Here is a 27,105-nt window from a genome sequence, read left to right as displayed (position 1 = left end):
TCATTGTGATTATGTTTTTGCCCATAATCAAGCAGTCCTACGCTCAACGAGTGCCCAGAGTTAAAAACAACCAACCGGCACATCATTCAATGACTGATAAACAAAGCAGAAGTAACATAGCAACCAAAGCGCTTAACTGGAAAAAACACTGTTAAGTGCCCACAGTCGGTGGCCCCTGGCGTTTTCTGCCGTGTTTAAACGCTTTGCTGTACACGTCCCCTTAGAGCTCCAGCCCCCAATTTTCTTAAAAGGCTTAAAATGAAAATATCTTCATTTGTGTTGAAATTTAGGCTTGGAAGAACATAAGGATGAGTACATTATGACTGAATCTTTCATGTTTTTGGTTAAACAATTCCTGGAGTCTATAACTGTAAGATCATTTTCCGAATCAAAAAGAATCCCAGGGAAAATACATGTTTTTGCGATCTCAGCACCAGCTAATGCAGAACGTGACAGGAACGCAGCTCAAGGCGTAGGTGTTTCATAACTACATTCTTATAGGGTTGCCAGCTCCCCTCTCCTCCTCCTCTCTAACATCTGCACTGATATTTAATGCTAGAAATCACCATAAACTTGAGCTACTCATATTCTGTCTGTCTCTAAGCGTCATCGACCATAAGAAAATGCTATGATTGGTTTTCACTGTAAGCATGATAGTAAGTAACACCTTCAACAAAGTCCATATTATATGATGTATAAACTTGAATGTGTACTCCAGAAGTTATTCCAAAGCATAAAAAAATAGAATAAGTATTTAGAAAATAATTTTACTTGCATGGCCATTTTTAATCATAAAGTTTATTCAAGTTGGGTGTGCTGTTGATAATGTGAAGTGCTCAGTGTTATCTCAGTGGTAATCCAGATGGTTATCAGATTTTTCCTAACCCTGTCATGCCATCTAGTGGTTGTAACTAAGTTCAAGTTCCTACCAGACAGAGACAGTGTTTTAATCTTACAACCTACAGCAAATCTAGTAAATCTCTAGACGCTGGCTAATGGTGACCAATAGCCCTTGATCCAGGCTTAACTTCATTTTGAGGAATTGTGCTTTGAAAACTTCACTAAGTAGCATATGTCATTAAAGGAAGAAAAATAAAACTATTGTTTGTGTCATGCAAGCACCCTTGACAATTTACCCGTGTTTAGTTAGACATACGCCAGACATTCAAGCACTGTTTGGTCGCTTTGGCAAACTGCCTACCAATTTCTCTCTATTGGTGTCTCATTATAACCTCTTGTCCGGTGCTCTTTAATGAATCTGCATAATGGAGAAGACCCCAATTAAATCCCTGCGTGATGGGGACTAGGCATCCAGGGTAAACAAACTTACCCTGACAGGGTTGCGGCGCTGGATAAGACAGCGGGCTGAGAAAATGAATTAGCATCCTGACACACGTCAAAGCCAATCCCAAGAAAGAAGCAGGGCACCTCTCAGCACCTCTATTTTATCTGGCCCTTAGTATTCAGCCTGAGCTACTCACTCGCATCCAAAATGTATTCATTTATTCAGAAGCCCTTGGAGAAATCAGAAAAAGCTTGTTGTCCTTTTTTTCCCTATATGTCCAGATGGAATTTGCGTGAATAACGTGCGTTAAGTGAGGCGGAAAATAAGTACAGGCTCGCCTGGCAGCGAGAGACGATTTCGGCTCATGAATAAACGGGTGTCACCTTCATACAGACAAGAAGTTTTCTTTGATTTCAAATATTTTACTACCTTCCACTTATTGTTTTGCCGATACCTGACGTGAAGGACGAGAAAATCAAATCGGAAAACAAACGAGAAAATTCAAGCTTGAGCATTATCATGCGATGCATGTACAAGCAGATAATAATCAAAGGATGAAACGAAAAGATCCATTAAAAGAAAGTGAGGGGACTTTAACTGCTTGTGATACAAGTTGTTCAATTAAAGATTGGCTTAAAGGTTTCATGAACTGAGGTCCACTTTCCACTTATGAAGTTATATAGCATTTTTTTATTAAAGGGATAGTTCACTTTAAAATAGGGCTGTCAATAGATTAAAATATTTAATCGCATGATTTCATAAGTTAACTCGCGATTAATCGCAAATTAATCGCACATTTTTATCTATTCTAAATTTACCTAAATGTAACCCTTTTAATGCTCTAATCAGCCTGGATTTGGATAATATATATGCTATATGCAAATGCATGTCTACAACAGCCTGTTTACATTTTCAACAGCCATAGTTTTATAAATGTTTTTGCCTTTAGAAGACTGTTCTTTCTCCATTTCTGTTTGCTGCTGCATCATTTGTGACCTGTGCTGGCAAATTGAGTTGGGATGAGCAAATTTTCAAAAATGTGTCATTTATATTTTAACATTCACTATTAAAAAACTTCAAAACAATTGTTGGAATCTGACAAAGCATGACAGAACTTTACCTGTTAACGCAGAGCAAAAACAATATCAATAAATGTTTTTCTTTTATCGTTTAATTTTGACATTGAGACAGACCGCTTTAAGATACTGTAGGCTAATGCAAGGGTTTAACAGATACTTTTCCTTAACAGTTAACCAAACATTCCCTTCAGATATAACAGATTATAGGTCATACCTGCGTGAATTCTTGTCAAAACAGATATTTTTTAAAACTGTAATTTTGTGTTGTCTATATATATCAGGGTCACGCACTCGCGTGTTTGTGTGCATGCGCTTCAGACGTTTATCTCTCTTAATAATTATTTTAACATCAAGAAAGTCCTGCAGTCTATTTTCTATAATTTCTGAATGCTTTAAAAACGAAACTAAAAAGTGAAAGAAGACGCATCTTTGCTTTATATGGATTTGGGACGGTACACCTCACAGAAAACGTGCAGATAAAGAAAACTGCCCGTGCAGAAAACCTGCATTTTAGATGTTTAAGACGAGTAGTTATCCGAGCAAGTTTGGTGGTACAAAATAAAACGTAGCGCTTTTCTAAGCGGATTTAAAAGAGCTACATTTTATGGCGTAACAGCACTTTTGGGAGTCCTTCGACTTGGCGCAGTACCACCCTCCCTCTCCCATTATGAGAGGGAGAAGGGGAGCAGACTTTTCAGGCGAGTCGAAGTACTCCCAAAAGTGCTATTACGCCATAAAATATAGTTCCTCTTTTAAATCCGCTTAGAAAAGCGCTACGTTTTATTTTGTACCACCAAACTTGCTCGTATAACTACTCGTCTTAAATAGGAAAAACGTTGATGTGTTTGGTCACTTCTAACTTTATCTCTAAATGGTACCATTGAATGAACGGGGCTAAGCTAAATGCTATCGAAGCGTCGCAGTGCGCTCCAGCGCTTACGTTCACGCGCACAGATGATAGAGGGATGTATCAACAATTCTTAGTTAAGGTAATAACATATTTTAATATTGAAAATGAGTAGACTATTCCTTTAACGCGTTTATTTTGACAGCCCTACTTTAAAATGAACGCAATGCTAATGGTCTAATCAGATTCAATGGCTTATGCTAAGCTATGCTAAAAGTGGTCCCGCCAGACACGGAGATCAGCTGAATGGATTCCAAAACGGTAAAAATCAACTCTAGGGGAGCTGAAACATGAGCATATTTTCAAAAAAAGTGGATTTTTCTACCCCTAAGAATAACCAATACTTGTGCGCGCCTTAGGTAAGGGGTTTGTTACTGAAGAGTTAACTTACCTCCCTGAGGACTGTACTGCCATAACCTCTGTATAATCCTCTGAAACCCTGCAATAAAATGTCAGGTAAATAGTTACTAGAAGTTTAAATATCTAATATTTCACCATTGTTGTGCAAACAAAATAACACTGCATTTTCAGTTTCTCTACAAAACAAAATATTTATTCACCAATCTGCTGTCCACCTGTCTGTAACACTTCAACAAGAGTTCAAGCACATTTTTCACTGTAAATCAAGCTGATAGTATTGTATATAAGCACCTCTTCTTGTAGTGTATTCAGCAGCACGCGGTATGTATTGAGGGATGGATTGGCCTGCGTCCTCTGTTTTACCACTTCAGTCGGTACACGGATCAGACAGGCAACCTGTGTGAGTGGTAGATAACATTCATCAACACGACAAATAATGTCACGTAACACACACAAGCCAGTAAAAACACGCAATATAAGTATAAGAACACAGGGTTACGCTTTATTAACCCTGTCTTTCTCACAGTATAATATATTTAAGTACTGAGAGTATTGATGAACAACATGTACTTACTATATGGTTAAGATCAGGGTTTGGTTGCATATAATTTTGCTAATGTAAATACAGTGTAACAAATACATTGAAATAAAGTGTTACTAAACACAGTAACATATGTTATAATACTATAAAAAGTTTGAGTAGCACTTTAGTATGGGGAACACATATTCACTATTAACTAAAAAATGTTTGCCTCAATAAACTTATAATTATATATTACTGCTTATTAACACTTAGTAAGGTAGTTGTGTAATAGTTGTTGTAGTGTGTAGTGTAAGGGTTAGGATTAAGGGATGTAGAATACAGTCATGCATTAAAATGTGCTTTATAAGTACTAATAAACAGCTAATATGCTTCTTTTATGCATGCTAATAGGCAACTTGCGAAAAGGTCCCCATACTAAAGTGTTACCGAAATGTGATGATGGAACATGGCAAAATATATTTGACAGAAATTTTAAACTCAAAAGCACTTAAAGCCACAATATGTACGATTTTTGTAATAAAATATCCAAAAACCACTTGGACAGTGTGCTATATTTAATGCAGTTGTTCACCCAACCATAACTAAGTCACAACTGTTTTAAAGGGATAGTTCGGCCAAAAATGATTAACGATTAAACCCATGATTTACTCAACACCAAGCTGTCCGAGATGCATATGTCCATCGTTTTTCAGACAAACACATTTTCAGATATTTTAGAAAATGTTTTCGATCTTTCAGTTAATTAAATGTGAAGTTACGTGGTCCACGACCTTCAAGTCCAAAAAATGTGCATCCATCCTTCACAAAATAAATCCAAACGGCTCAAGGATGATAAACAAAGGCCTTCTGAGGGTAATCCGTGCTGTGTTGTTGTAGAAATATGCATATTTAAAACTTTACAAACGAAAATAACTACCTTCCGGTAGCGCTGCCATGTTAGACTCCTCTGTATTCAGGAGAGAGTATTAGCGTAGTGTACACACTTTTCTTAGTGACGTATGACAAATTCGGGGGCGGGGGCACATAGCAGCAGCATAGTAACCTCCGTACGCGGCATAAAGCTCTGATCTTGAATGCGGACGCGACTAAGTTGGCGGCGCTACCGGATGCGAGTTATTTACGTTTCTAAAGTTTTAAATGTGGATATTTCTACAACGAAACTGCGCGGATTACCCTCAGAAGGCCTTTGTTTATCATCGTGGAGCCGTTTGGATTTATTTTGTGAAGGATGGATGCACATTTTTTGGACTTTAAGGTCGTGGACCCCATAACTTAACATTTGATTAACTGAAAGATCTAAAACATTTTCTAAAATAACTGAAAATGTCATCTTCTGAAAAATGATGGACACATGCATCTCAGATGGCTTCAGGGTGAGTAAATCATGGGTTAAATATCATTTTTGGCCGAACTATCCCTTTAACATGCAGAAAATAATTTAGTTAAAATCACACAAAAAATCAGTTTTTTTCTAAGATTATGAACTACAAATTCAAGATACAAATAATAATTTTTACTTAAAAAACACAAAAAATACTACAAGAATTCTTATAAAGAAAATATTTTTGGCCATGGAAACTCCTACAAATAAAGATGTTTAAAACAGTTCCTTGCAGCAATGCTACAAAAAAAAAACACACAAACTGTTTCTCTAAGACGATGTCGCTAGTGCATCTTTGTTGCGTTCACTGAAACAGAATTACCCATTGCACATGAATGACAAAGACACACTTGGACAACAGTCGACATGCACACAATCTCTATTAAATCCCACCGAACATGCTTCCTTGGAAGATGAACCGGGCCGTTATTTAAGCTACATTCTCTACGCCCGCATCCTCCTGAAACCCACTTGTAGTGAATTACATCTTATTCTCTTCATCCAGGGGGTGGAAATACCAGGACAAACCGAGGACGGAAAGCAATCTCCACAACCGCAGGGAATTTTAAAGGGTCCCCGGCTTTACCCCAAACTCACTGGATGTGTGATGATAGAAGTAATCTCTTTTAAATGAGACCACGGGCATGGGGTGATGCTGTGCTCGCTCCATCTGAAAGCTGAAGGGTCTGCTGTGAACCCAGCTGACAGTATACAAGCACGGTTTGGGTGAACAAGCTATGGTAGTTCAGACTCAGTGTGTGTCTGACAGTGGCAGAGTGGGTCTGTGAGGTTTGTGCACTGCGGTCGCTCAATGAATGGCCACTTGGCTTACAGAACAGCATGTGCTGGGACTTTAAAATACTGCGATACATTGTGATAATGTAAAAAGTTTAAGTTCGGCTGCAAGGTGAGCCAAGTGGTATTCTCACCAAACTTTTCAAGCTAATTTGTATCGCTAATGACTAACATTGATGCACAGTATTACAGATAAGAGGAAGTGTTTAATTGTAAGTTTTACCTTGAAAAGTAAGAAAAGTAGGAAAAAGTATTACACTTATAAGAGCAAAGGTGTGTGGCAAGAGTGCCACCCAGTGGTATAAAATGCAGGTTATCCCCATCCGTCTAATACACAAACTGACAGTGCCCATTTTACAGAGCTCATTACATGATTTTTTTTTGCTGGGTTAACATTTATGAAACACTGAACATCGCGTCTCCTCGTGTAATTCTCAAAAGGATCAAAATTACGGCACTAAATGGAGAGGGAAGTGGATATGACAAGTAATTCTTGCAGTAATTGAATTGGTGGGCGAGAGTGCGCGCCGCGGCAATCTTGTATCTTCTCACTGGGGAGTTGATGGAGGACTAGCGAGATACCCGATCAATTACCGACACTGTGTATCTCTGGGTAATTTACAGAAAGCAGTGAGGGGGAAAACTGGGATGATGAAATATAAAATAAGTGGATGTTGAAGTCTTGGCATGTTGGGTGCCTTTTTGTGCACGTATGTCCAGACAAGCAATGATAGGGGCATTTTTAACGTTTAAAGAGTTCACCCAAAAATTAAAATTCTGTCATCATTTACTCACTCTCGTGTTACAAATCTGTATCAATTTCTTTGTTCTGATGAACACTAAGGAAGGTATTCTAAGGAATAATTGTAAGTAACCAAACTGATCAGAAACCCCATTGACTTCCATAATTTTTTCCCTCCTAGGACTTTTCCCCCAGGGTTTTTCTCCTAGGTGTTTTTTTCAACCCCTGGGGGGTCAGCTGACATTGGCTTAACTTAGCACCCTATTCTATACATTACATCATTACTATAATTGAATATTATTTTATCCTACTATGAAAGTCAATGGGGTTTCTAATCGGTTTGCATCTGATGTTTTTTGTAAATGATAATTTTCTATCAGACTCATAATGGGTTTCACCAACAAACTGGTATTTCTGAATGGCCTGATGCCAGGATTAAGCGGATTTGAAACAAAAGTATTTGATGAACGTATGATGCGTGCCGAGAGCATTCAATTAATATCATAATCAAATTTTTGATAGAGGTGGCGTTTAGCGGCTTTTGCATCTGAGCTTCTCATTTATATTGACACTGTCTGAAATTTTTTTTCAAAATATGGTCCCACGCTGTCAATGGGGCAGTACCCTTTAAAAAGATCCAACCATGTACCATTTAGGTGCATATATGTATACATTTGGTACCAATATGTACCTTCGAAGTACTAATATCCACTCTTTGGTAGCAAAGATGTACTTTTTTAAAGGATCGCCCCAGTCACAATGCTAAGTAATCGTCTCACCGCGATTGATTGACCTCATCGCGATGATTTTAGATCACCGCAATGATTGCACCACTCTCTAAAAACACAAGGGGGAGCTGCAGCGCCTGTTTTAACAAGACAGTATCAGATGGCGCTACTTAACTAACAGTGTATTGTGATATATTTCATTCAATGCAGTGGAAAAAACTGCATTTAAAGAAAATCTGCTTCACTTTGATAAGCAGTATAAACTGCCAGGTAAAACATACATTTCCAAAACAGCACTTCCAAATTTAGGGTATGTGAAGAATGCTATTCTTAATGATCTGTAAGGAATTGATCTTTTGCAGCCACTACAGACATGTGGTCCAGTACTAATGACCTTAGTAGGATTGGGTACTATTTAAGGCCTGTTCTGATATAGTCCGTTTATTTTGATTGCATTTTTATTTTCAGTTTATTTTTATTTGTTGTTATGAAGAATTTTCAGTTTTTGAAAGATATATTCATTAAATAATTACTTTTAAATATGTTCTATGTGTATTGATATTTATTGCCAGGTAAACGTTGCAAAAGATTTAATTTTAATAATAAAAAAATTATGAGAATTAAGCAATAAAACAGGCATTTAATCATCATAATCGTCACAATTTATTAGGGAATTAACCGTCAGACAAATTTCATAATCTTGACAGCCCTACAACTAGGGACAGTGTTCGGTCATCTTTTAATAAAATAAATATGACAGACGTTTCTCGTGACGGTGACCCCTGTATAATACATTTTAAACCCATAAACCCAAAGTTCTGCAGGTTCACTTAATTTTGACCTTGCATGATTCCAAATTTTGTGACCCTGTCTGTGAAAACCAAGATAAAGTCATTTTTTTGTTATTTACTGTTTATTTATTATAATGAAAAGAACAATTCTGTGAAAAATAACCTTGATATCTTTAATATTGATGAGTAAGGTCAAAGATTGAAATCAATGTAAAATCAATGATTAAACTTTGATGCTCCTAATCTCATAATTCAATTATGATACTTGTATTTCACAGACAGGGTCCAATATGTCCAGCTGTATGCTACCCTAAAAAGCAAATGCATGCAACAGCATTGCTGTCGGTGCATTGTGTTTGTCATTTAGTGCAGCAGTTTGCATTAAATAATCCACATGTGCATCGATTTACTCTCACATCTGTGATTCCAGACATCCACAGACGCGGCTGGAACATTCCAAACTGTCCCTGAACTCGGAGATGTGCGGCACCCAGCAGAGCTTCAGGAAGCTGGAATTCCAACAAGCATCTGGAACAATCTTCCCCAAATCATTTTACAGGTGCTTTAAAAAAAATAAACAACAGCATCCCCTAGGGTCCCTCCTACCGCTTCCCAAATCCCATCTGGAAGTAAAGCACAAACGAATATATGGCTGACACATCCCCCGTCCTCTCCTTTAATAAAACCGTTGCATATGCAGAGAAAACACGTAACCCCAATGCTTCAAATTTGGATTGCCTGTCTATTTTTTGACATGTAATGGACTTGCTATGGAGGGGTGAGCGAAGAGGCGGGACGAGGTTGAAAATAAACCACAGTACAAAGCTCAGGCTTGATTTGTACAATAAATCACCAGCAAGCTTTTTCTCATGGGCAATGTATGGATTATTTGCAGTGCCAAGCTTAGCAGGGTACAGGCCGCTCCACCATTCACATGTAGGCCTACTGTGTTTTTTTATCCCACAGCCACAGGAAGATGCACGGCTTATAAATGCAGGTAAAGTGCTCCTTCGGCTTGACAAATGAGCTTTCGGAGAGCGTGTTGGGCGAATGGGAATGAAGATAAATCTGATATAATGGCTAGATAACAGCCTGCTCTGGCCCTGACAGACACCATCAGCCAGAGCATCCTTTATAGCGTGTACACACTTACAGTGACAACGCCAGGCTGAACTGAGAAAGATGAGAAAGAAATAGCTGTGCTATTATTACACAATCATACAGAAATAAGATTGCAAGACGAGATGAGTTGGACTCGGGGGAGTCTGGTAAAGTTAAAGAAAGTGAGGATAAGTCAGGCTAAGTTTTTAGACATTTTTGATCATGCCGATCACAGCGGAGAGGCTGGATCTGATGCTACAAGAGGCAGAGTATGAATCCTAGAGATTAAGGTCCTGGATCCACAAAAGTTTGATTTGTTTGCTAGCGTTAACCTCTGTAGGGTCAACTGGACAACTGTGTCATTATAGCGACAGCTCCTCTTCTTTCTTCAATGTGAAAAGTAGAGGATTCGGAAAACATTGCACTTTCCTTGCAATTGTGTAAACTAGATTTGAAAGTGGCTTAGCCTAGATGATCAGAAATCAAAAAGTGTAATAAAACTAACTGTGATGAACTAATAAGTCAATCATTAACTTTATTACATAAATATAAAAACTTAGAAAACGTCAGAAGCTACATAAGTAAGATGACTTTGTCTTCTGCCACAGACGGCCGGAGGGGGAGACTTTTATAGTTAAGCTCTGGGATTACAGGCTTTGAAAAGGGCAACGTGTACCCAAAACACACAGGGATTCGGTTGAGGCGCTGCTGTTAAAATCCCTCTTTTGAAGACTGCAAATCCTACAGCACGAAAAGGGTTATTAACAGGCCTGACTTCATCTTCACCTCATATTTAAATATCTTGGGTATTGGTAAACGTTAACCTTTTCACCCGACTTTTATTTTGGGCCTGTGTTTAATGGATGCAATTAGCAGGTAATAATAGCTGTTCCAGCTGCGGGCGAAAAGTCGTACTTCACCTACAGTTTTATGCCTTCTTCAGCATGGAGAAGTTAAAAACAGGTCATTCATTTTAATATTGCACTTATGTCTGCCTTTTTAATTTCCTTTTAAATGCACAAAATATTGTATAACTGTATTTAACTGCAACAAATAATCTGTATGTTGTTTGTGTACAGTGGACTATAAGTAAACACAGTTTTCTTCAAAGCCTTATACGCTCTCAGACAAAGGGTGCAAAAGTTGTCACTGGGAGAGTACCTTTTAAGAAGGTCCTAGTATCATGTACTATTTAGGTACAGATATGTACCTTCAAGGTACCAGTTTGTACATCTGAGGTATCAGTGTATACCTTTGAGGTACCAATATGCACCTTTTAGGTACAAAAGCGCACTTTTTGAAAAAGTACCGCCCCAGTGACAACTTTTGCACCTTCTTGTACCTTTTTTTTTGAGAGTGTAAGACAATAATTTAAAAACAAAACGCAACCAACGGTTTGATCAACTCAACACAATGTGTGTAGCTATAAAGCATCACTTTAGGTTTAAAAAAAAAATCACATTCATGTACATAAATAAGTTAAAAATTAATAAGCCCACAAGAAATCTGCAAGTGTTATCCATTTTCTGTCAAACTAAGCAGATTGCAAAATTCACAAGATTGCAAAATGTGTCAAACAATGCACTATATTCGTACTGATAGCGTTATAGATGGAGTTATCTCGTCAATTAAGAGAAAACGTTTGCATAAAAAACGTGTTGTTTCTGAAGAATTTTTATGTTAATCTGCAATACCGCGATTATCTACTAGACTCAATTATCCACTTACTCAATTTATGAAAAAAAAACTAAAGCCAAAAGTTATTTACTCATTTTAAACTGTATTTTTTGATCTCTAACAAAATTCCTTCACAAAAATGCTATTATTTCAGCTTTTTGCTAAACAATTTGTATTTTTAAAGAAAATATCCATATTTAAAGGTTTATAAGCAGACAAAAAATATATAGAAGGGACAAAAGTTTTTTTCCCCTGTTTTGTTTGTTTGTTTATTGTTTGTTTAAAAGCAGAGGGTCTATTCTTTCTTTGATATATTTGTATGTTTCTATATTTTTAGAAGAAAATTTTCCTGGAAGGCATTTTGTGAAACTTTTGTGAAAATCACAAAAATGCTGACGGGCGACTTTTCAAAAAATGGCTGGTGGGGAATGAGTTAATAAGCTAATATATATGAGGAGTGGGAAATGTAACAATTTTGGGGGGAAATACAACAATGGTAAAAAATCTTGGAAGCTGCAGAATTTTACGAGCACAAATACTATGCGGGCCTATATATTACACTGTATCTGAAAGGTCAAGAGTGTGTTTAGTAAACTTTTTGCTAAAGTATGTGTTGATCCTGACCTGAGCTTTATTGCATGGCTCTGGGCAGAAATTTACCATCAGAGGAAATTAAGGTTCTGCTTACAGCTCAGTGAAATCTCCCTGGACAAAACTAGTGATAGACCAATATAGTATGGGCCGGCCAATATATCGGGCCGATTTCTGCGAGTTTTATGTGTATCGGCCGATATGTGGCTGATTTTTTTCCGGCATTATTTACAGACAGAGTGCTGTAAGCCGCAAGTGATTGCAGGTCATGTGACTAAAAACAACCAAACTTTCCAGGACAACATCAAAAGTTGGGCCTACAAGCTGATCATAGCTAGACAAACCTATGTTTTTTCTCATCTCTATATATATTTGTAGTAGTAAAGTGCTAGAAATCATTATCGGCTGCTGACGATTTCCTCGTCATTGTGGAGAGCGCAGTTCATGGTTCCATAGCACACTCACCTTTTTTTACTATTTGTTAAATATATTTTTTTCAATAAATGTTACTTTTTTAAATTGAGACTTGTAACATTTGGCATCATCGTGTCTTTTTTATGATGAATTGAGCGAGCAAAAGCAGTATCGGCTCCAAAAATCGGCAGCCTGTATTGGCCATCGGCTAAGGCTGATGAAACAAAAATCAGTATCGCATCGGCACTAAAAAATCCATATCGGTCGATCCCTAGACAAAACAACAGGACATAGTATGAAAACAGCTGTCAATTGACAAATAATAGGATCCTAATATGTCCAGCTGGTTGGAAATACATGATCATCTGCTCTCTGGCTCTAGCCTAGATAGTCGGTGCCAAAACGCCCCAAACAAAACCACACTGTACAACCTCTGCATATTTGTCTGTGAAAAATACATGCTGTTAATTTAGACTGCAATGTGTGGAGAATTATAAACAATGACAAATAAACAAGAAAAGAAGAAAAACAGGAAACCTACAATTTCTCCAAGTGAAGCAGCCAGCATGTGATTGATGGGAGCCAAGCTTGGAGCAGTGAAGCCAGCAAGGAGGGACTTGGTGCTGTCATAGGTGACGAAGAATGCTGCAGCTGAAATCAAGCAGAATCACTTTACTTAAGCTGACTACAACTTGTTAACTAGTTAAACTACATGTAGTTCCTGGAATATGTTTATATAATTTGTAGACTAAGAGATGTGCCAGAATGTGCACTTTATAGGACTTTTGACAAAGTAAACTTTAAAACCTTTTTATATCTGTGACCCTGCCTATGAAATCCAAGTTAAAGTCTCATAATCTAATGATGATATTAGGAACATCAAAGTTTAATTACAAATTATTGATTTCATTTCATGAATAAAAATGTCAATATGTCAAAAGTTTTTAAATTAAGGCAGCTCAAACATGCATTTTAGTCTGGGACTAGGATAAACCCTGTCTGGGAAACCGCTCCTAAATGTTTAGGGTCACTAATTTTCTATTAATAACAGGGATTCTCGTAAATCCAAGTGATTCCAAGATGACGTTGTTACCGGGAGCTAGTTGAATCTAGATATTTTTCTTACAAAATCACATCGATTACCCGCAGAAGACCTTTATTAACCCCTTGGAGGCATGTGGATTACTTTTGTGAAGGATGAATGCACTTTTTGGGGTCCAGAATTGTTCCCTGATCCCTATTTTCTACCATTAAGCTTGGAAGAGCAAAGACATTTATTTGCCAAAAATACATTGCATGGGTCAAAATGATCTTTTATGCCAAAAATCATTAGAATATTAAGTAAAGATTATGTTCCATTAAGATCATGTTTCCTCAAGATATACTTTTTAAAGCCTTTTAAAGTTCCCATCTATGCTGGGCCCTCATTGCCTGCTTCTCTTTATTATACCCAGGTCATCCATTTCAAAAATATGTTTTTGAAATTGTAGTTTATTAATTAAAGAAGTTAAAATGTTGACACATCTATATGTTTGTCTGATGATAAGGTTTGTGTAAATACACATACATATGCTATTTATGTTCATAATTTAAACAATTTTTATGAACTTACCATTAGGAAATGAGCCTATAGCAGCAGATGGGACACCTGCATAGATGCCCCGGAAACCTCCTGCCTTGTAGAAACCCTGCTGGGCTTGTAACCTTGTCTTTATGGTGTCCAGAGGGAAAAGTGTGAGATCTACACACATTCCTGCACAGCCACCTGCCTAAAAGATGGAGAACACCTTAAAAGATTCCCCATCCATCTTTAAAAACAAACAGCAGCTAAAACATTCCTGCAGTGGTACTTTTGTTATCATGTAATTTCAAAAACCGCATAAAATGTATGCAGCACAAGATGCTAAAAAGCATTTTATCTGCTGTGTTTAAACATTTTGTGGTTCAGCAGCTCAGTTGGTAGAGTATTGTTTCACAATTAGTTGTGAAGTTAAAGGATTACTCCATTTTCTTAAAAAAAAAATCTTGATCATTTACCTCCATGACATCTAAAATGTTGATGTATTCTTTGTTCAGTCGAGAAGAAATTAATTTTTTTAAAGATTTTTGAAGAAAGTGCAGTAATCATTTAATTCATTATTTGGTTGTGGGATATTCTAAACTCAGAGTAAAACAACCCTGTAACATTTTAACAAGATTATAGTTGATATGATGCATAACATGACTATAACATGAGGAACGGCTTATAAACAATTACACAATCCAAACCCATTAACCTTACTACCTAAAATAAATAAAAGCTCATTTGAAACTTTTGTGAATACTGAAACAGCGTGGTTCAGACATGATGAAAACTCCTCAGATAAAAACTGCATTAACATACAGAAGACACACTATTAACACACAGTTTAACTCTTTGTTTATAACTTGTATGTCATTCAAAAGTAATGTCATCAGACAAATGACAACTGATTTTGTCACATGTAACAGACACAAAATGTACAATACCACAAGGGAAGCTGTGAATTCTCGTCTATCCATACTGTTCGCGATGATATCTCTCGCTTTAGTCCTCTAAACAACATTAAACTTGTCACTGTTGAACTGTCTATCACATCCACACATCACGCTCTGCCATGGACGGCGCCATGTTTAGAAGTGACGTCACCTGACGAAAACAACGTTTCGTTTTCGGCGCAACGTGACTAAATGTTTTTGGATTTAATGTACCTAACAATTTCTGTGTTTTTTGTATTATTATTTTGCTCTTGTTTCCAGCTTTACGTTTTGGTTCATAAACAAAAATGGTAAAGATCCCTATTGTGTTCAAATTTACTCATAAATAACCAATAATAAAAAACACCAAATAATAAATACTACTTGATTTATATTTAGCTATGCCTTTCGTCTTAATTTCGTACGTAAAACTAAACTAAAACTCAAATTTGCAGCATGTATAAACGAAATCTTAAGAAATGTTTTATTTAAATTATAAAAGATATGGAACATCACATATTGCATTATAGGTGAACAAGCTTGCACGACTAGATTTGCCGTCCCGTTATTTACTGTTTGGTTATTATTCGTATTTTTTTGGATTTCGAAAAATATAGAAAAAATCCGTACATCAGCTGTTTAAAGAGTGTAATAAAATGTCCAGTAGAGGGAGACATTATATCATCTGGACCTTTTTACGGTCTATGATCTGGACTCAAATAAAAACGCAAATCAATAAATCACGACGAAAGATCCACTTACATTGATCCTAATTTTAACAGTATAATATAGGCATAGAGAAGAAAAATACACTTCGCTAAGAAAATAAAAGAAATTACATAAAAAATAAAAATAAATTTATGCCTGTAAAATGTGAGAAGCATTCAACATAGTGTATTTTTTTAACACTGATGACTTCTTACCTACATACATTTACATTAATATGGAATTTGGCCATTAATATAAGTAAAGCTAATTAGATTGTTTGTTTCCATTGCATACAGACCCAACCACACATGTTTGGACAGTAAAATAATATTTTTATCACTATAAAATCACATTATTGCCAAAATGATACCACATGGCTGTACCAAATCAAATAAATTTCCTTTACATTAATTGCCAAATCAACAATTTACATCTTGTTTTTCAATGTAAAAAGTCTAAACGTTACAACTTGTTTGTTATAAAATAACGGCCCTCTTTTAGGGCGTGTTCGGTCTACGCAATGACGTTCCCTACGTGATGACATCTCTGGCCATCACAGGGTTGTTTTGGAGGAAGTTAAAGCAGATCCCGAAAGAGAAAAAGAAACGAGCCGTCAGTTAACAGAGGGGTAGCAACGGTTACAACACCCGTATCGGTATCCCCTATTCCGGATTAATTCACCTTTACACTGATCAAAACGACTCAATCTCCCACCGCGACAGCGACTGAAGTTATTTTTGTTTGGCATCATAAACACCAGTCTCGTGAAAGGACACGATAGCAGTTTAGCTCACAGGCTAAAGCATTAGCAAAAATACAGACTGATATTCGCTACATCTTCTCCTTTATAAACCAGGTAAGTGATAAGGTCAAGACGTGTGATTGTAGATTTTATATCCAGAGACTGGTCGTGGGTTTATAAACGTACGTGGTTGAATTGACTTCAGTGTCAGCTTACTGACGTTAGCAAACGAGCTGACCCACTGCTCATTTTTTTATTCTGAAAAGAAACAGCGATACTGATAATACGTTTCCAGATATGGTTTTCATGTTTACAGTCTTCTGGTTAAAATGTGTTATTTACACAATTGATTATGTTTATCAATGCATATCAGGCCCTGAATGATCAGGTGCTTCTTGTTACCTTGACAGGCCTGACAGTAGCGATGGGTTGTCATTTTAAAAGATCTTCATAAAGATTAATAATTTAAACTAACATAAAGTACACAATATCGTTTGCAATATTGGTATTGTAATAGCAAGGAGTCAAATGCGGACTGTTGACTTTGATTTTTTAATAACCTGATTGCACAACCAGCAGTCGCATCAAACGCATTCACTTCTGCCTGAATGTTTACAACATACTCACAGTTAAACAGTTGTCTAGTATTGTGAAATAAGCCAAGTATTCTAATTAATTAACGATTTACTGAGTCTCTTATCTGAGTACTCGTATAGTTCAGCAATTACATTAACTAGTCACTCACTTTTGTCAATATAATTATAGGCGTATTATTTGTTGATGTGTTCTGAAATGCTTTTCTGTTATTCACTAAGGGAAAGTGCTTTATACCATGTGATCTAACCTTAGCCAGTGTCATGGGTTCCAGATTAAATATGGAGTCGTTAAAATGCTGGCAGTTATAGTCTTGGGCTGTGCCTAAAAACTAGGAAGTTCCCTACCTAGACAGCATTTTTAGATTCGTAGACGTTCGGGCTGTAAAGCCTGTATGTTTATGATGCTGAATGCAATCTAGGTAGTCGGCTCATAAGGTTCAGAGATGGGTCACAAAAGATGAACCATAAACGCACTTATTATACTGATTGTCTGTGTGCTGTTAAGATTAAAATCTGACAGTATGTGTTATATGATATCAGAATTTTTCAGTACCAAAGTTGGTCATTTTTGGGGGGGTTCTTATATTTGTATAAACTTTAATTTATTGGTGATTGTTTCTTTATTTTTTGCAATGTAAGTGTAGTAGTTACTGCATGAGAAGTGTTTCAGGTTGATGACTTTAAGTTATGATGCTGAACAGAATCAAGTACTGTACTGTGTGAAGGGGATCTTGACTCCACTTTTTCTATTTGAGCAGGCGTGGGTCCTGCTGAAGTATGTTAAAGGGATAGTTCAACCAAAAATGAAAATTCTGTCATCATTTACTCAGCCTCGTGTTGTTACAAACCTGTATACATTTTGATGAACCCAAAGGAAGATATTTTGAGAAATGTTTGTAACCAAACTGTTCATGGATCCCATAAACTTATATAGAAGGAAAAAGAATACTACTATGGAAGTAAATGGGGTCCACGAACGGTTTGGTTACAAACATTTCTTAAAATATCTTCCTTTGTGTTTATCAAAACACAAAATTTATACAGGTTTGTAACAACATGAGAGTAAATGATGAAAGAATTTTAATTTTTGTGTGAACTATCCCTTTAAGGGTTTTGGATCAGTTGTTGTTTTTTTAATACATTTAATTGTTAGCCGGTTCATGGTGTTGCATGTTGTTCTCGTAGTATAGCATCAAGTTTGCTCGCCATTGTTCTGGTTGGGCAACTTTTTTTAATTTCGAATAAACCATTTTATAGAAAACTAAATGGTTTGGTCTGCGTGGGCCTACAAATAGCTAATGGTTTTGGTGCATCAACCTAAAATTTTAGACTATACAAACTTTTAGAGAATTATTCATTTATTGCAAACCATTGTTATTTGCAATCTAGCGTAGAGATGTTCCAATACAATTTTTTCTCTTCCCGATACCTGGGCTCAGGGTATCAGCCGATACCAATACTGATCTGATACCTGTAGGTGTGTATGTGTGTATATACAGCTGTATATATACTACTAGTCCTGTATGAACGGATATAATTATTTTATGGTGTGCTAGACTTATTCCTTAATAAAATATGAACAAATACATACAGTAAACTAGTGTATTTTTTATTATCTGAAATACATTTGACAGTAATATTTATTTTTCTTAAGTGAAAAATAACTTCAAATGCAGCCACAAATCTAAGACCGTAAACTGAAAGGGTATTTTAGCTTTAAAACATAACTGTATAAAAAACAGTCCATCAAATAAATCTAGGAAAATATTTTTTTATATATGAATATTATAACAAAATAGTCTCTTTAAAATGTAAAAGTATAGAAAAAATTTTGTTACATAAAAGGCATTTCCGTTTTTCAATACAAAATCACAAAAAAGGTGCTTTAACAACACTAAGTGTAGCCACAATGTAGTGAAATGAGAGACTTGAGTGTAACCATCATGTTCTTTGATGTGACGTATCTTTAAACGCTATATTAAGTTACTCATTTTAAAGTTGTTAATACTTTTGCCACCCATCTCAATTTGCAGCATGGGATATGAGAAATATCGCCGTTTTAATAGTCTGAAATACTGCCAATTAGCGGACATTTGGCTAACGCATTTTTATTTTTCTTTGCGAAGAAGAAATGATTTTCGATTTGCACCGTTAGCTATTGTGGGCTTAACTAGGTCTGGTTTAAGAAAATGGTATCGGATCGTTACATAGGTTAAAATTATCACCAATTCTGTACGGTTATCGGAACAACCCTAATCTTGCAGCCCTAGTTAAAATGGAAACCTGATGTGGGAGACCTTTATTTATCAAAACTTTGGATACTTTTACAAAAACTACAATGTGTTTTTCCAAAATTACATTTCACTATTATTGGCCAATAAGGGAAAAAATACTATAGAAAGGCAGTGGGGCTTCTGATCGGTTTTTCCTTTAACTATCCCTTTAAAAGTTGTCCTTTTAAAGGCGGAGTCCACGATGTTTGAAAAACGCTTTGGAAAAGGAGACGGGCCGACTACCAAAACACACTTATATTATAACCAATCAGCAGTAAGGAGCGTGTCTACTAACCGACATCCTTGCCGGGGCGGGTCTATCAACAGAAGGTCCAGATTCTATTGGGGTAGGGGCGTGTTTGTTTAGGTGATTTCAAATATCAACATTGGCTTTCAGACATTGTGGACTCCGCCTTTAATGCAAATTAGGCTGTCGTATACATACTCCAATTTGTCCCTCATTTGATTTTATCTGCGGCATGTCGCTGCATTATAAGAAAGCAATAAATGAAAGCAGCCAAAATATGTGCCACTGGTTCTGCATAGTCTCTAATGCTTTTCATTTAAACCAGTTTAACTGCTTGAACACATGATCATCATCCGACTATAGAAGGGTTTTCACAAATAGTTTTAGACTGATGTTTTGGCAATAAAATGTCCCCCAAAAGTGTAATACAGCAATGATCTTTACAGTATGTTTTTGGACTGGGGCTGTTTAATATTACCTGTGTGTAATATTTTCTTTTTAAACTAAAGAAACTACTTCATAGCAATTTTTAAAGTGTTTGCATCCGGAATATGTTGACATTGACAGTCTATACCTATTATTCTGTACTTACATAGGGCCTCCGTGACCAAAACCAGGCATCAAGTTCAGATAGATTTAAGTTAAATCGCAATGATTTCATGGAAGTTAATCTTGGTTTCTCACCACCACCACCATGTGAAAAATCTTATCAACTTCAAAGCCATTTTGATGTAATTAAAGAAATGTCAAACCCATTCAACCCTATCTTATGATTGGATTGTGAAGCCATGCTGTTTTACAAAGTACATGTCAATACCCAGTCTTCTAGATAATATTAGTCTCTCTATTGACCGTCTACATTCGTCATGTCATGTCAGTACACGGCACGCCACGTGACCCGAGATCTGCCTGGCTCGACTGGCTTCTTTTTGTTTTTAGGTTGTTGCTATTTAAGCGTTCCTAGGAAAACCCTCATCTGTATTTATCTCCTGAAGGGTTTAGTAATAATGATCCGTGCTGTGTTTGCCCGGCCCACATATACAGCTGTAATTGATTGAAGACAGATAATTTCATAGTCATCGACATTTTCAGATCTCAAAAAGGGAAGTCTGTGCATGACGGGCAGCAGGCGTGTGCATACCGTTTGTATCTCGTGACTTCGGTAGTAAGAGCCCACATGACCAATTTGAGGGTGCGAGCAGAATCATGGGTTCAGTCAGTTGTAAAGACAGAAAAGCCCTTTGTAGCTCACTGTAACATTTGTAAGTTAAGTAAATCGTTTTTGCCTTTGGTACTCGTAAACTTTTAACGCTCTGCTTCCATGTCCTTGAAATAAACGTGTTTGAGTGTAAAAGGTTTTTGCTTTCACTTCCTTTTTTATTTGCATGAGCTGTGCTGATGAAATCTGTGCTTTGTCTCTTACAGCTGTGACACTATGACATCAAGGAAGAAAGTTCTTCTCAAGGTGATCATCCTTGGAGACTCCGGGTGAGTTTCCACATTTCGACATGTTGCTCTTGTAATGTAGGTCAGGGCTGCTGCGATTTTACTTCTGCTTTCAGGGATTGCATTATGTGCTTCCCTATTCCGCCCCCCATCTGACATCGTTACTAACTGCATGTTGAACTGATAATGTGTAGTTAAAGGTGCCATGTGGGACTTTAAGAAGGATCTCTTAAATTAACGCAAAGTTGTCAACCAAACTAGTCAACCACCCAAACTTGAGTTCAGCAGGATGAATTTGAGAGAGTTTGTGGTTGAAGAGACCTTAAATGCTCAAAGAAAGCAGTTTCAGTTCCACTTTTTCCTTACATTACAGTATCTTATATACAGTGTATATATGTTTTTTGCATTCCTCCTGTTCATTTATGTTTTCGGTTCCCTGTACACACCAGTTAAGCTGTATTTGAGTGTTGACCACATGTGGTTTACACTGATCTGTGTTTGTCTCAACAGGGTTGGGAAGACATCTCTGATGAACCAGTATGTGAATAAGAAGTTCAGTAATCAGTATAAAGCAACCATAGGAGCAGATTTCTTGACGAAAGAAGTGATGGTCGATGACCGACTTGTCACAATGCAGGTAGAAGTGGTTGCAGACCTTGCAATAAGTTTTTGCAGAAAAAGTACATGATCCTCTAAAAATTCGCCTGGAGCATTTTAATTTCCTGCTTGCTGGCAAAGATATTGTTACTGAAGCATATTCAATAAGATGTGGTGGTTTGGTTTAAATCTATGAAAATAATTAAATTCATATTATACATCTGCTGCAGGATGTTTGCATAATTCTGTATCATCTTCCATTTAGATATGGGACACGGCAGGTCAAGAGAGGTTCCAGTCTCTGGGTGTGGCTTTTTACCGCGGTGCCGACTGCTGTGTGCTTGTGTTCGACGTCACTGCACCCAACACCTTTAAGACGCTGGACAGCTGGAGGGACGAGTTTCTCATCCAGGCCAGTCCACGCGACCCAGAAAACTTTCCCTTTGTGGTGTTGGGAAACAAAATTGATTTGGAGAATAGGCAGGTGGGTGGTGTGATGTAACAGTCCTGTAGGTGTATGAAATGTGTGGTGTATTTATAATACCTGTAAAGGTTTCTAGTCATCCAGGTCATAGCAGAGTGTCTGGTAAACTGGATTTGAAACAGCAGGAGGGAAATGTTAAATGCTCTCATTTGTAAGTCGCTTTGGATAAGTGTCTGCAAAATAAATAAATGGAAATGTAAAGTGAACAACCATGTTCGATAACTTGGTCACAATGAAACGGAAGTAGTGACATGTCCCCATCGTGATGTATTTCTGAGTAAACCGTCTTCTGAGATGAGAAAAAAAATAGGGCGGGATTGAATACGTCCATTGAGAATTGAGTGGATTGTTGGAAGTTGGGTAACGTTGCTATTTGCTAATCTTTTTCGGGGCCCCATCCTCTCACCATTCATCATGACCGGACGTAAAGAGAGAACGTTTCAAGGAGGGGAGGAAATTAGCGTTTTTGATTAAAGATTATGAGGGAACTTTTTTAAATAAGTTTTTAATTTCAGTTTCATTGTGACTTTAAATTTACAAATTTGGATATATAAAAGTAATAACACTGTATTCTTCAAAAGCATGTCATTGTCTAATGGTGTGTGTGGACACCAAAAGCAAATGTAATTATTTGTGCGAGGTAGGTTACTTACAAAGTCGATACAAATAGATGAGAATTTGCACTGGATTATGCGGACAACGTTGCTGCGATTGCACGATACTCGTCTCAATCCCGTCTTCCCCACCAACATTTTTATTTAAGGGTGAAATTCGCATGACAAATTGTCATGCAGGCCAATCAGAGAAGAGCTTATTGACACTTCTGGTTGTATCAGAAAATGGAGGAAAGCATTGTTTTTATTTGGGTGAATGACGTGACAAAAGTAATCCCGCTGGTAATGAGATTTTGCGCATATTCGCTTTGCTTTTCCTTAGAAACCAGAGAGCTGATAGGATCACCTTATACACACTTCCAGAATACAGCTGTTTGTTTTTAAGTATGGTTAATGTGGTCGTTTGACAATCCTGCTTCCCCATCTCCACACAACACTTTCCTATTCTAAAATGTAATAAAAAAATTGCCTAGCTAAAATTTAGGGCTGCTTGATTATGGTAAAAATCATAATTCAGATTTTTTATGGTAAAAATCTTAATCCTGGTTATTTAACATGATTACTACATGACTGTAAAAACGTGTGTGTGTTTATGAATATACAGTGAGGAAAGTAAGGGTGTTTTCACACCTAGTTCGTTTGAGCCCTCCAAACGCTCTCAGATCAGTTCAGGGTGTATATGTGAACAAACCAAGTGATCTCAGACCCCCTTAAAAGGCCCCAGAAGTGAACCAAACTCAGACCACGTCAGGAGGTGGTCTGAGTACGGTTCGCTTTTGGGTTCTTTTGTGGTTCGATTTCTTTTTGATATGTGAAATCAATGAGGTCCCGGTCCACTTCGCGTGTCGTTTGGACATTGTTTCAAAATAAACTGCTGCACAGAAAGCTGGGATCTGAGTTCTTATGAAGTTGTGATGTGAACAAGAAAAGGTCTGAGATCACTTCAGTTCTGAAGAGGACCAAAAAAAGAACTGGGTCCTCTTTTGAGTCCACTATATTGTGAACACCAAAAGGACTGAGGTGACATTCGGCTAGTTCCTTTTCTGGTTCACTTCAAGTGAACTGGGTTTGGTTCTTTTAAAATGAACTATATGTGAAAACACCCTAAGTATTTAAACACCCTGATATTTTGCAAGTTCTCCCATTTAGAAATCATGGAGGGGTCTGAAATTGTCATCATAGGTGCATGTCCACTGTGAGAGACATAATCTAAAAAAAAATCCAGAAATCACAATATATGATTTTTCAACTATTTGTTTGTATGATACAGCTGCAAATAAGTATTTGAACACCTGTCTATCAGCTAGAATTCTGACCCTCAAAGACCTGTTAATCTGCCTTTAAAATGTCCACCTCCACTCCATTTATTATCCTAAATTAGATGCACCTGTTTGAGGGCGTTAGCTGCATAAAAGACACCTGTCCACCCCATACAATCAGTAAGAATCCAACTACTAACATGGCCAAGACCAAAAAGCTGTAAGACACTAGAGACAAAATTGTACACCTCCACAAGGCTGGAAAGGGCTATGAGGAAATTGTCAAGCAGCTTGGTGAAAAAAGGTCCACTGTTGGAGCAATCATTAGAAAATGGAAGAAGCTAAACATGACTGTCAATCTCCCTCGGACTGGAGCTCCATGCAAGATCTCACCTCGTGGGGTCTCAATGATCCTAAGAAAGGTGAGAAATTAGCCCAGAACTACACGGGAGGTCAATGACCTGAAAATAGCTGGGACCACCGTTTCCAAGGTTGCTGTTGGTAATACACTAAGACGTCAAGGTTTGATATCAAGCATGGCACGGAAGGTTCCCCTACTTAAACCAGCACATGTCCAGGCCCGTCTTAAGTTTGCCAATGACCATTTGGATGATTCAGAGGAGTCATAGGAGAAAGCCATGTGGTCAGATGAGACCAAAATAGAACTTTTTGGTCATAATTCCACTAAACGTGTTTGGAGGAAGAAGAATCATGAGTACCATCCCAAGAACACCATCCATACTGTGAAGCTTTGAGGGTGTTTTTCTGCACATGGGACAGGGCGACTGCACTGTTTTAAAGAGAGGATGACCGAGGCCATGTATTGCAAGATTTTGCAAAATAGCAGGGTGTTCAAATACTTATTTTCCTCACTGTATGTCAGGACAAGTATTACAAACACATTCAAATTTACATTTAGAAATAACTAATAAAATGATATTTTAAAATGCTTTTGGTGCATAAAAGATTTAATATTTCTCATTCTTGGCGATGTTCATATTTTAATTTCTTTTACACATTTCTCCTGCAGGTAACAACCAAGCGAGCACAGGCTTGGTGCCAGAGTAAGAACAACATCCCATACTTTGAGACCAGTGCAAAGGAAGCCATCAATGTAGAGCAGGCTTTCCAGACCATTGCACGCAACGCACTTAAACAGGTACATGCACTGTACGGTGTTTAGTTAGACATGAATCATGATGTGTTAGGTTAAAGGCGGAGTCCACGATGTTTGAAAGCCAATGTTGATATTTGAAATCACCCAAACAAACACGCCCCTACCCCAATAGAATCTGAACCTTCTGTTGATAGACCCGCCCCACACATACGCAACCCGGCATTTGATTTGATTGGCTATACGTGTGTTTTGGTAGTCGGCCCGTCTCCTTTTCCAACGCGTTTTTCAAACATCGTGGACTCCGCCTTTAAGGCAAGTTCACACTACAAAACTGTAGCACTATTGCTGTGATCCTGCTCACACTACACAACAAGATTTTTGCATACTATATAACACTGAGGTGGACAAACTACAATACCTTTGGTCAAGAATCAGTCCTGATCAACAGCAATTAACATTTTCTCACATTAATTCATGCGAGAAATAGAATCAACCTTTACCGTCTGCACTGATTGGCTAGATTAGTTCCTCATTGTTCATGCAACACGCACATAGCATCATCATATGGCAATAATATCAAACAGGTCTGAAAATATCACAGCATTTGTGACTGCTCGAGCATTGGCGATCCCTACAAGCACCGGTATGGTCGCAGTCTAAGGGGTTTGGTCACAGATGTTATCTGTCTGTGACAGAGAAATCCACCCATGTGTCATTTAGTGTGAGCTTGCATTTTGAGATAAAACTAATATTTGATAGCAGAGAGAATGTTTCTTGTGTTCTGTACTGTAGTATTTATATACTGTAGTATTTTAAGTCACAATGTAATTTATTTATTTATTTTTTTCATTATTTTTGTAGGAAACTGAAGTGGAGTTATACAACGAGTTTCCAGAGCCAATCAAACTAGACCGGAACGATAGAGCCAAACCATCAGCAGAGACTTGTAGCTGCTAAGGATCTCAAGGGGGTGCAACATTTCACCCTCATTCTCTCTGGCCTTGCGTCTGCCTCACTCCCTCCCTCCCTCTCTCTCTCGCGTTGTTTTCTGTCACTCCCCTCTATTCTTCATCTCTTCCCTGCTCTTTACTCAATATAATCACTGGCCTTTGTAGACTTCTTGTCATTCAGTATCCTGCACAGTTTACATTCACAGCCACATACACACACAAGATCAAGAGGTTAAATCTCTCTCCCAAAAATCGAATCAAGAAGACATTTTCCAATACCAACACCTCTCACTGGTTCGCATAAGAGAATCGCATAAGTCCTACTGAAACACTTGAATGGCTCTGGGGATTTTTTTATATGATCCAGTCCCGCAGTGTAATAGAAATGTGTGTGACATGAGGGCTGAAAACAAAGGTGTATCAGAGCATTAAAGCTGTACTACCAGACATTCTGATCTGCTTCATCATTCTGCTTAAAATAAAGTGTTGGCCTGACAGAAAGCATACGCTACATGCTTTATAAATTCCAAAAATGAATTCCACGGTTTGCAAGGATGAACTATCGGCTGAGCTTAGTTATGAAGCACTGGAGTCCAACACTGCCCTCCAATGTTACATCTGAGATCTTTATTAAAATAATCCAGTCTGTCTTCAATAGTGCAAAACATAACAATGAATTACTTATGACATGTTATAGGTGATGGGGAATTCAGATGAATAAGACACTCTCGCTACGATTTAAGCTATATTGACTTGGTTATATCCATGTATCTCTATCCTCATGTCAACATGACCGAATCTGTGCGAGTCTGTCATGAACAAATTGTGGCATAGGCCATAACCCATCTGTTGTGTTTTTTATCCATATCTTGCCTGGACTCTACCAGTAGGTCAGTATGGTAGAGAATTTAAGTGCTCAGTATCACTAAAACCTTTTCCTGTCTCTTTGTTCATTATAATTGTAATTATTATTATTATTATTATCTGCATTGCATATACAAATAAACACAACTAGACAACAATGAGGTAAAACTGAATTATTCATGACGTGTAATGAAACAAAATGCACAGCATATACATTGTTCAAGATAAATGTATTTCAAAGTAATAATGGAAATAAAATAAGTTGTTGAATACATCTTTTGCATGTTTGCTTTAAATAACATTCACCTATAGTTTTA

The 27,105-nt window shown here is 37.3% G+C and overlaps 2 protein-coding genes across 2 annotated transcripts in view; one reads left to right on the top strand and one right to left on the bottom strand.

The window, feature by feature from the left end:
• The window catches only part of slc25a26 (solute carrier family 25 member 26), a 73,634-nt gene extending 58,571 nt beyond the window's left edge, over positions 1-15,063 (bottom strand). Inside the window, exons 1-5 of the mRNA XM_055183222.2 lie at positions 14,904-15,063; positions 14,008-14,164; positions 12,937-13,046; positions 3,923-4,027; positions 3,663-3,710 (exon numbers count right to left, since the gene is read on the bottom strand). Of these exons, the coding sequence (XP_055039197.2) occupies positions 3,663-3,710; positions 3,923-4,027; positions 12,937-13,046; positions 14,008-14,164; positions 14,904-14,936 (453 nt within the window). The 5' untranslated portion in view covers positions 14,937-15,063. The remainder of the gene's footprint in view (positions 1-3,662; positions 3,711-3,922; positions 4,028-12,936; positions 13,047-14,007; positions 14,165-14,903) is intronic.
• Positions 15,064-16,140: 1,077 nt separating this feature from the next.
• On the top strand, positions 16,141-27,062 carry rab7a (RAB7a, member RAS oncogene family). The gene is made up of 6 exons (XM_055183224.2): positions 16,141-16,455; positions 20,883-20,945; positions 21,414-21,540; positions 21,766-21,984; positions 24,888-25,016; positions 25,836-27,062. The coding sequence occupies exons 2-6, from the start codon at positions 20,893-20,895 to the stop codon at positions 25,929-25,931; spliced, it is 624 nt and encodes a 207-aa protein (XP_055039199.1). The 5' UTR covers positions 16,141-16,455; positions 20,883-20,892; the 3' UTR covers positions 25,932-27,062.
• The last annotated feature ends 43 nt before the right edge of the window (positions 27,063-27,105 follow it).

This window comes from Misgurnus anguillicaudatus, chromosome 14 (assembly GCF_027580225.2).
Source record: "Misgurnus anguillicaudatus chromosome 14, ASM2758022v2, whole genome shotgun sequence".
NCBI classification, from domain to species: domain Eukaryota; kingdom Metazoa; phylum Chordata; class Actinopteri; order Cypriniformes; family Cobitidae; genus Misgurnus; species Misgurnus anguillicaudatus.
This window is presented reverse-complemented; position numbering and strand designations above follow the sequence as displayed.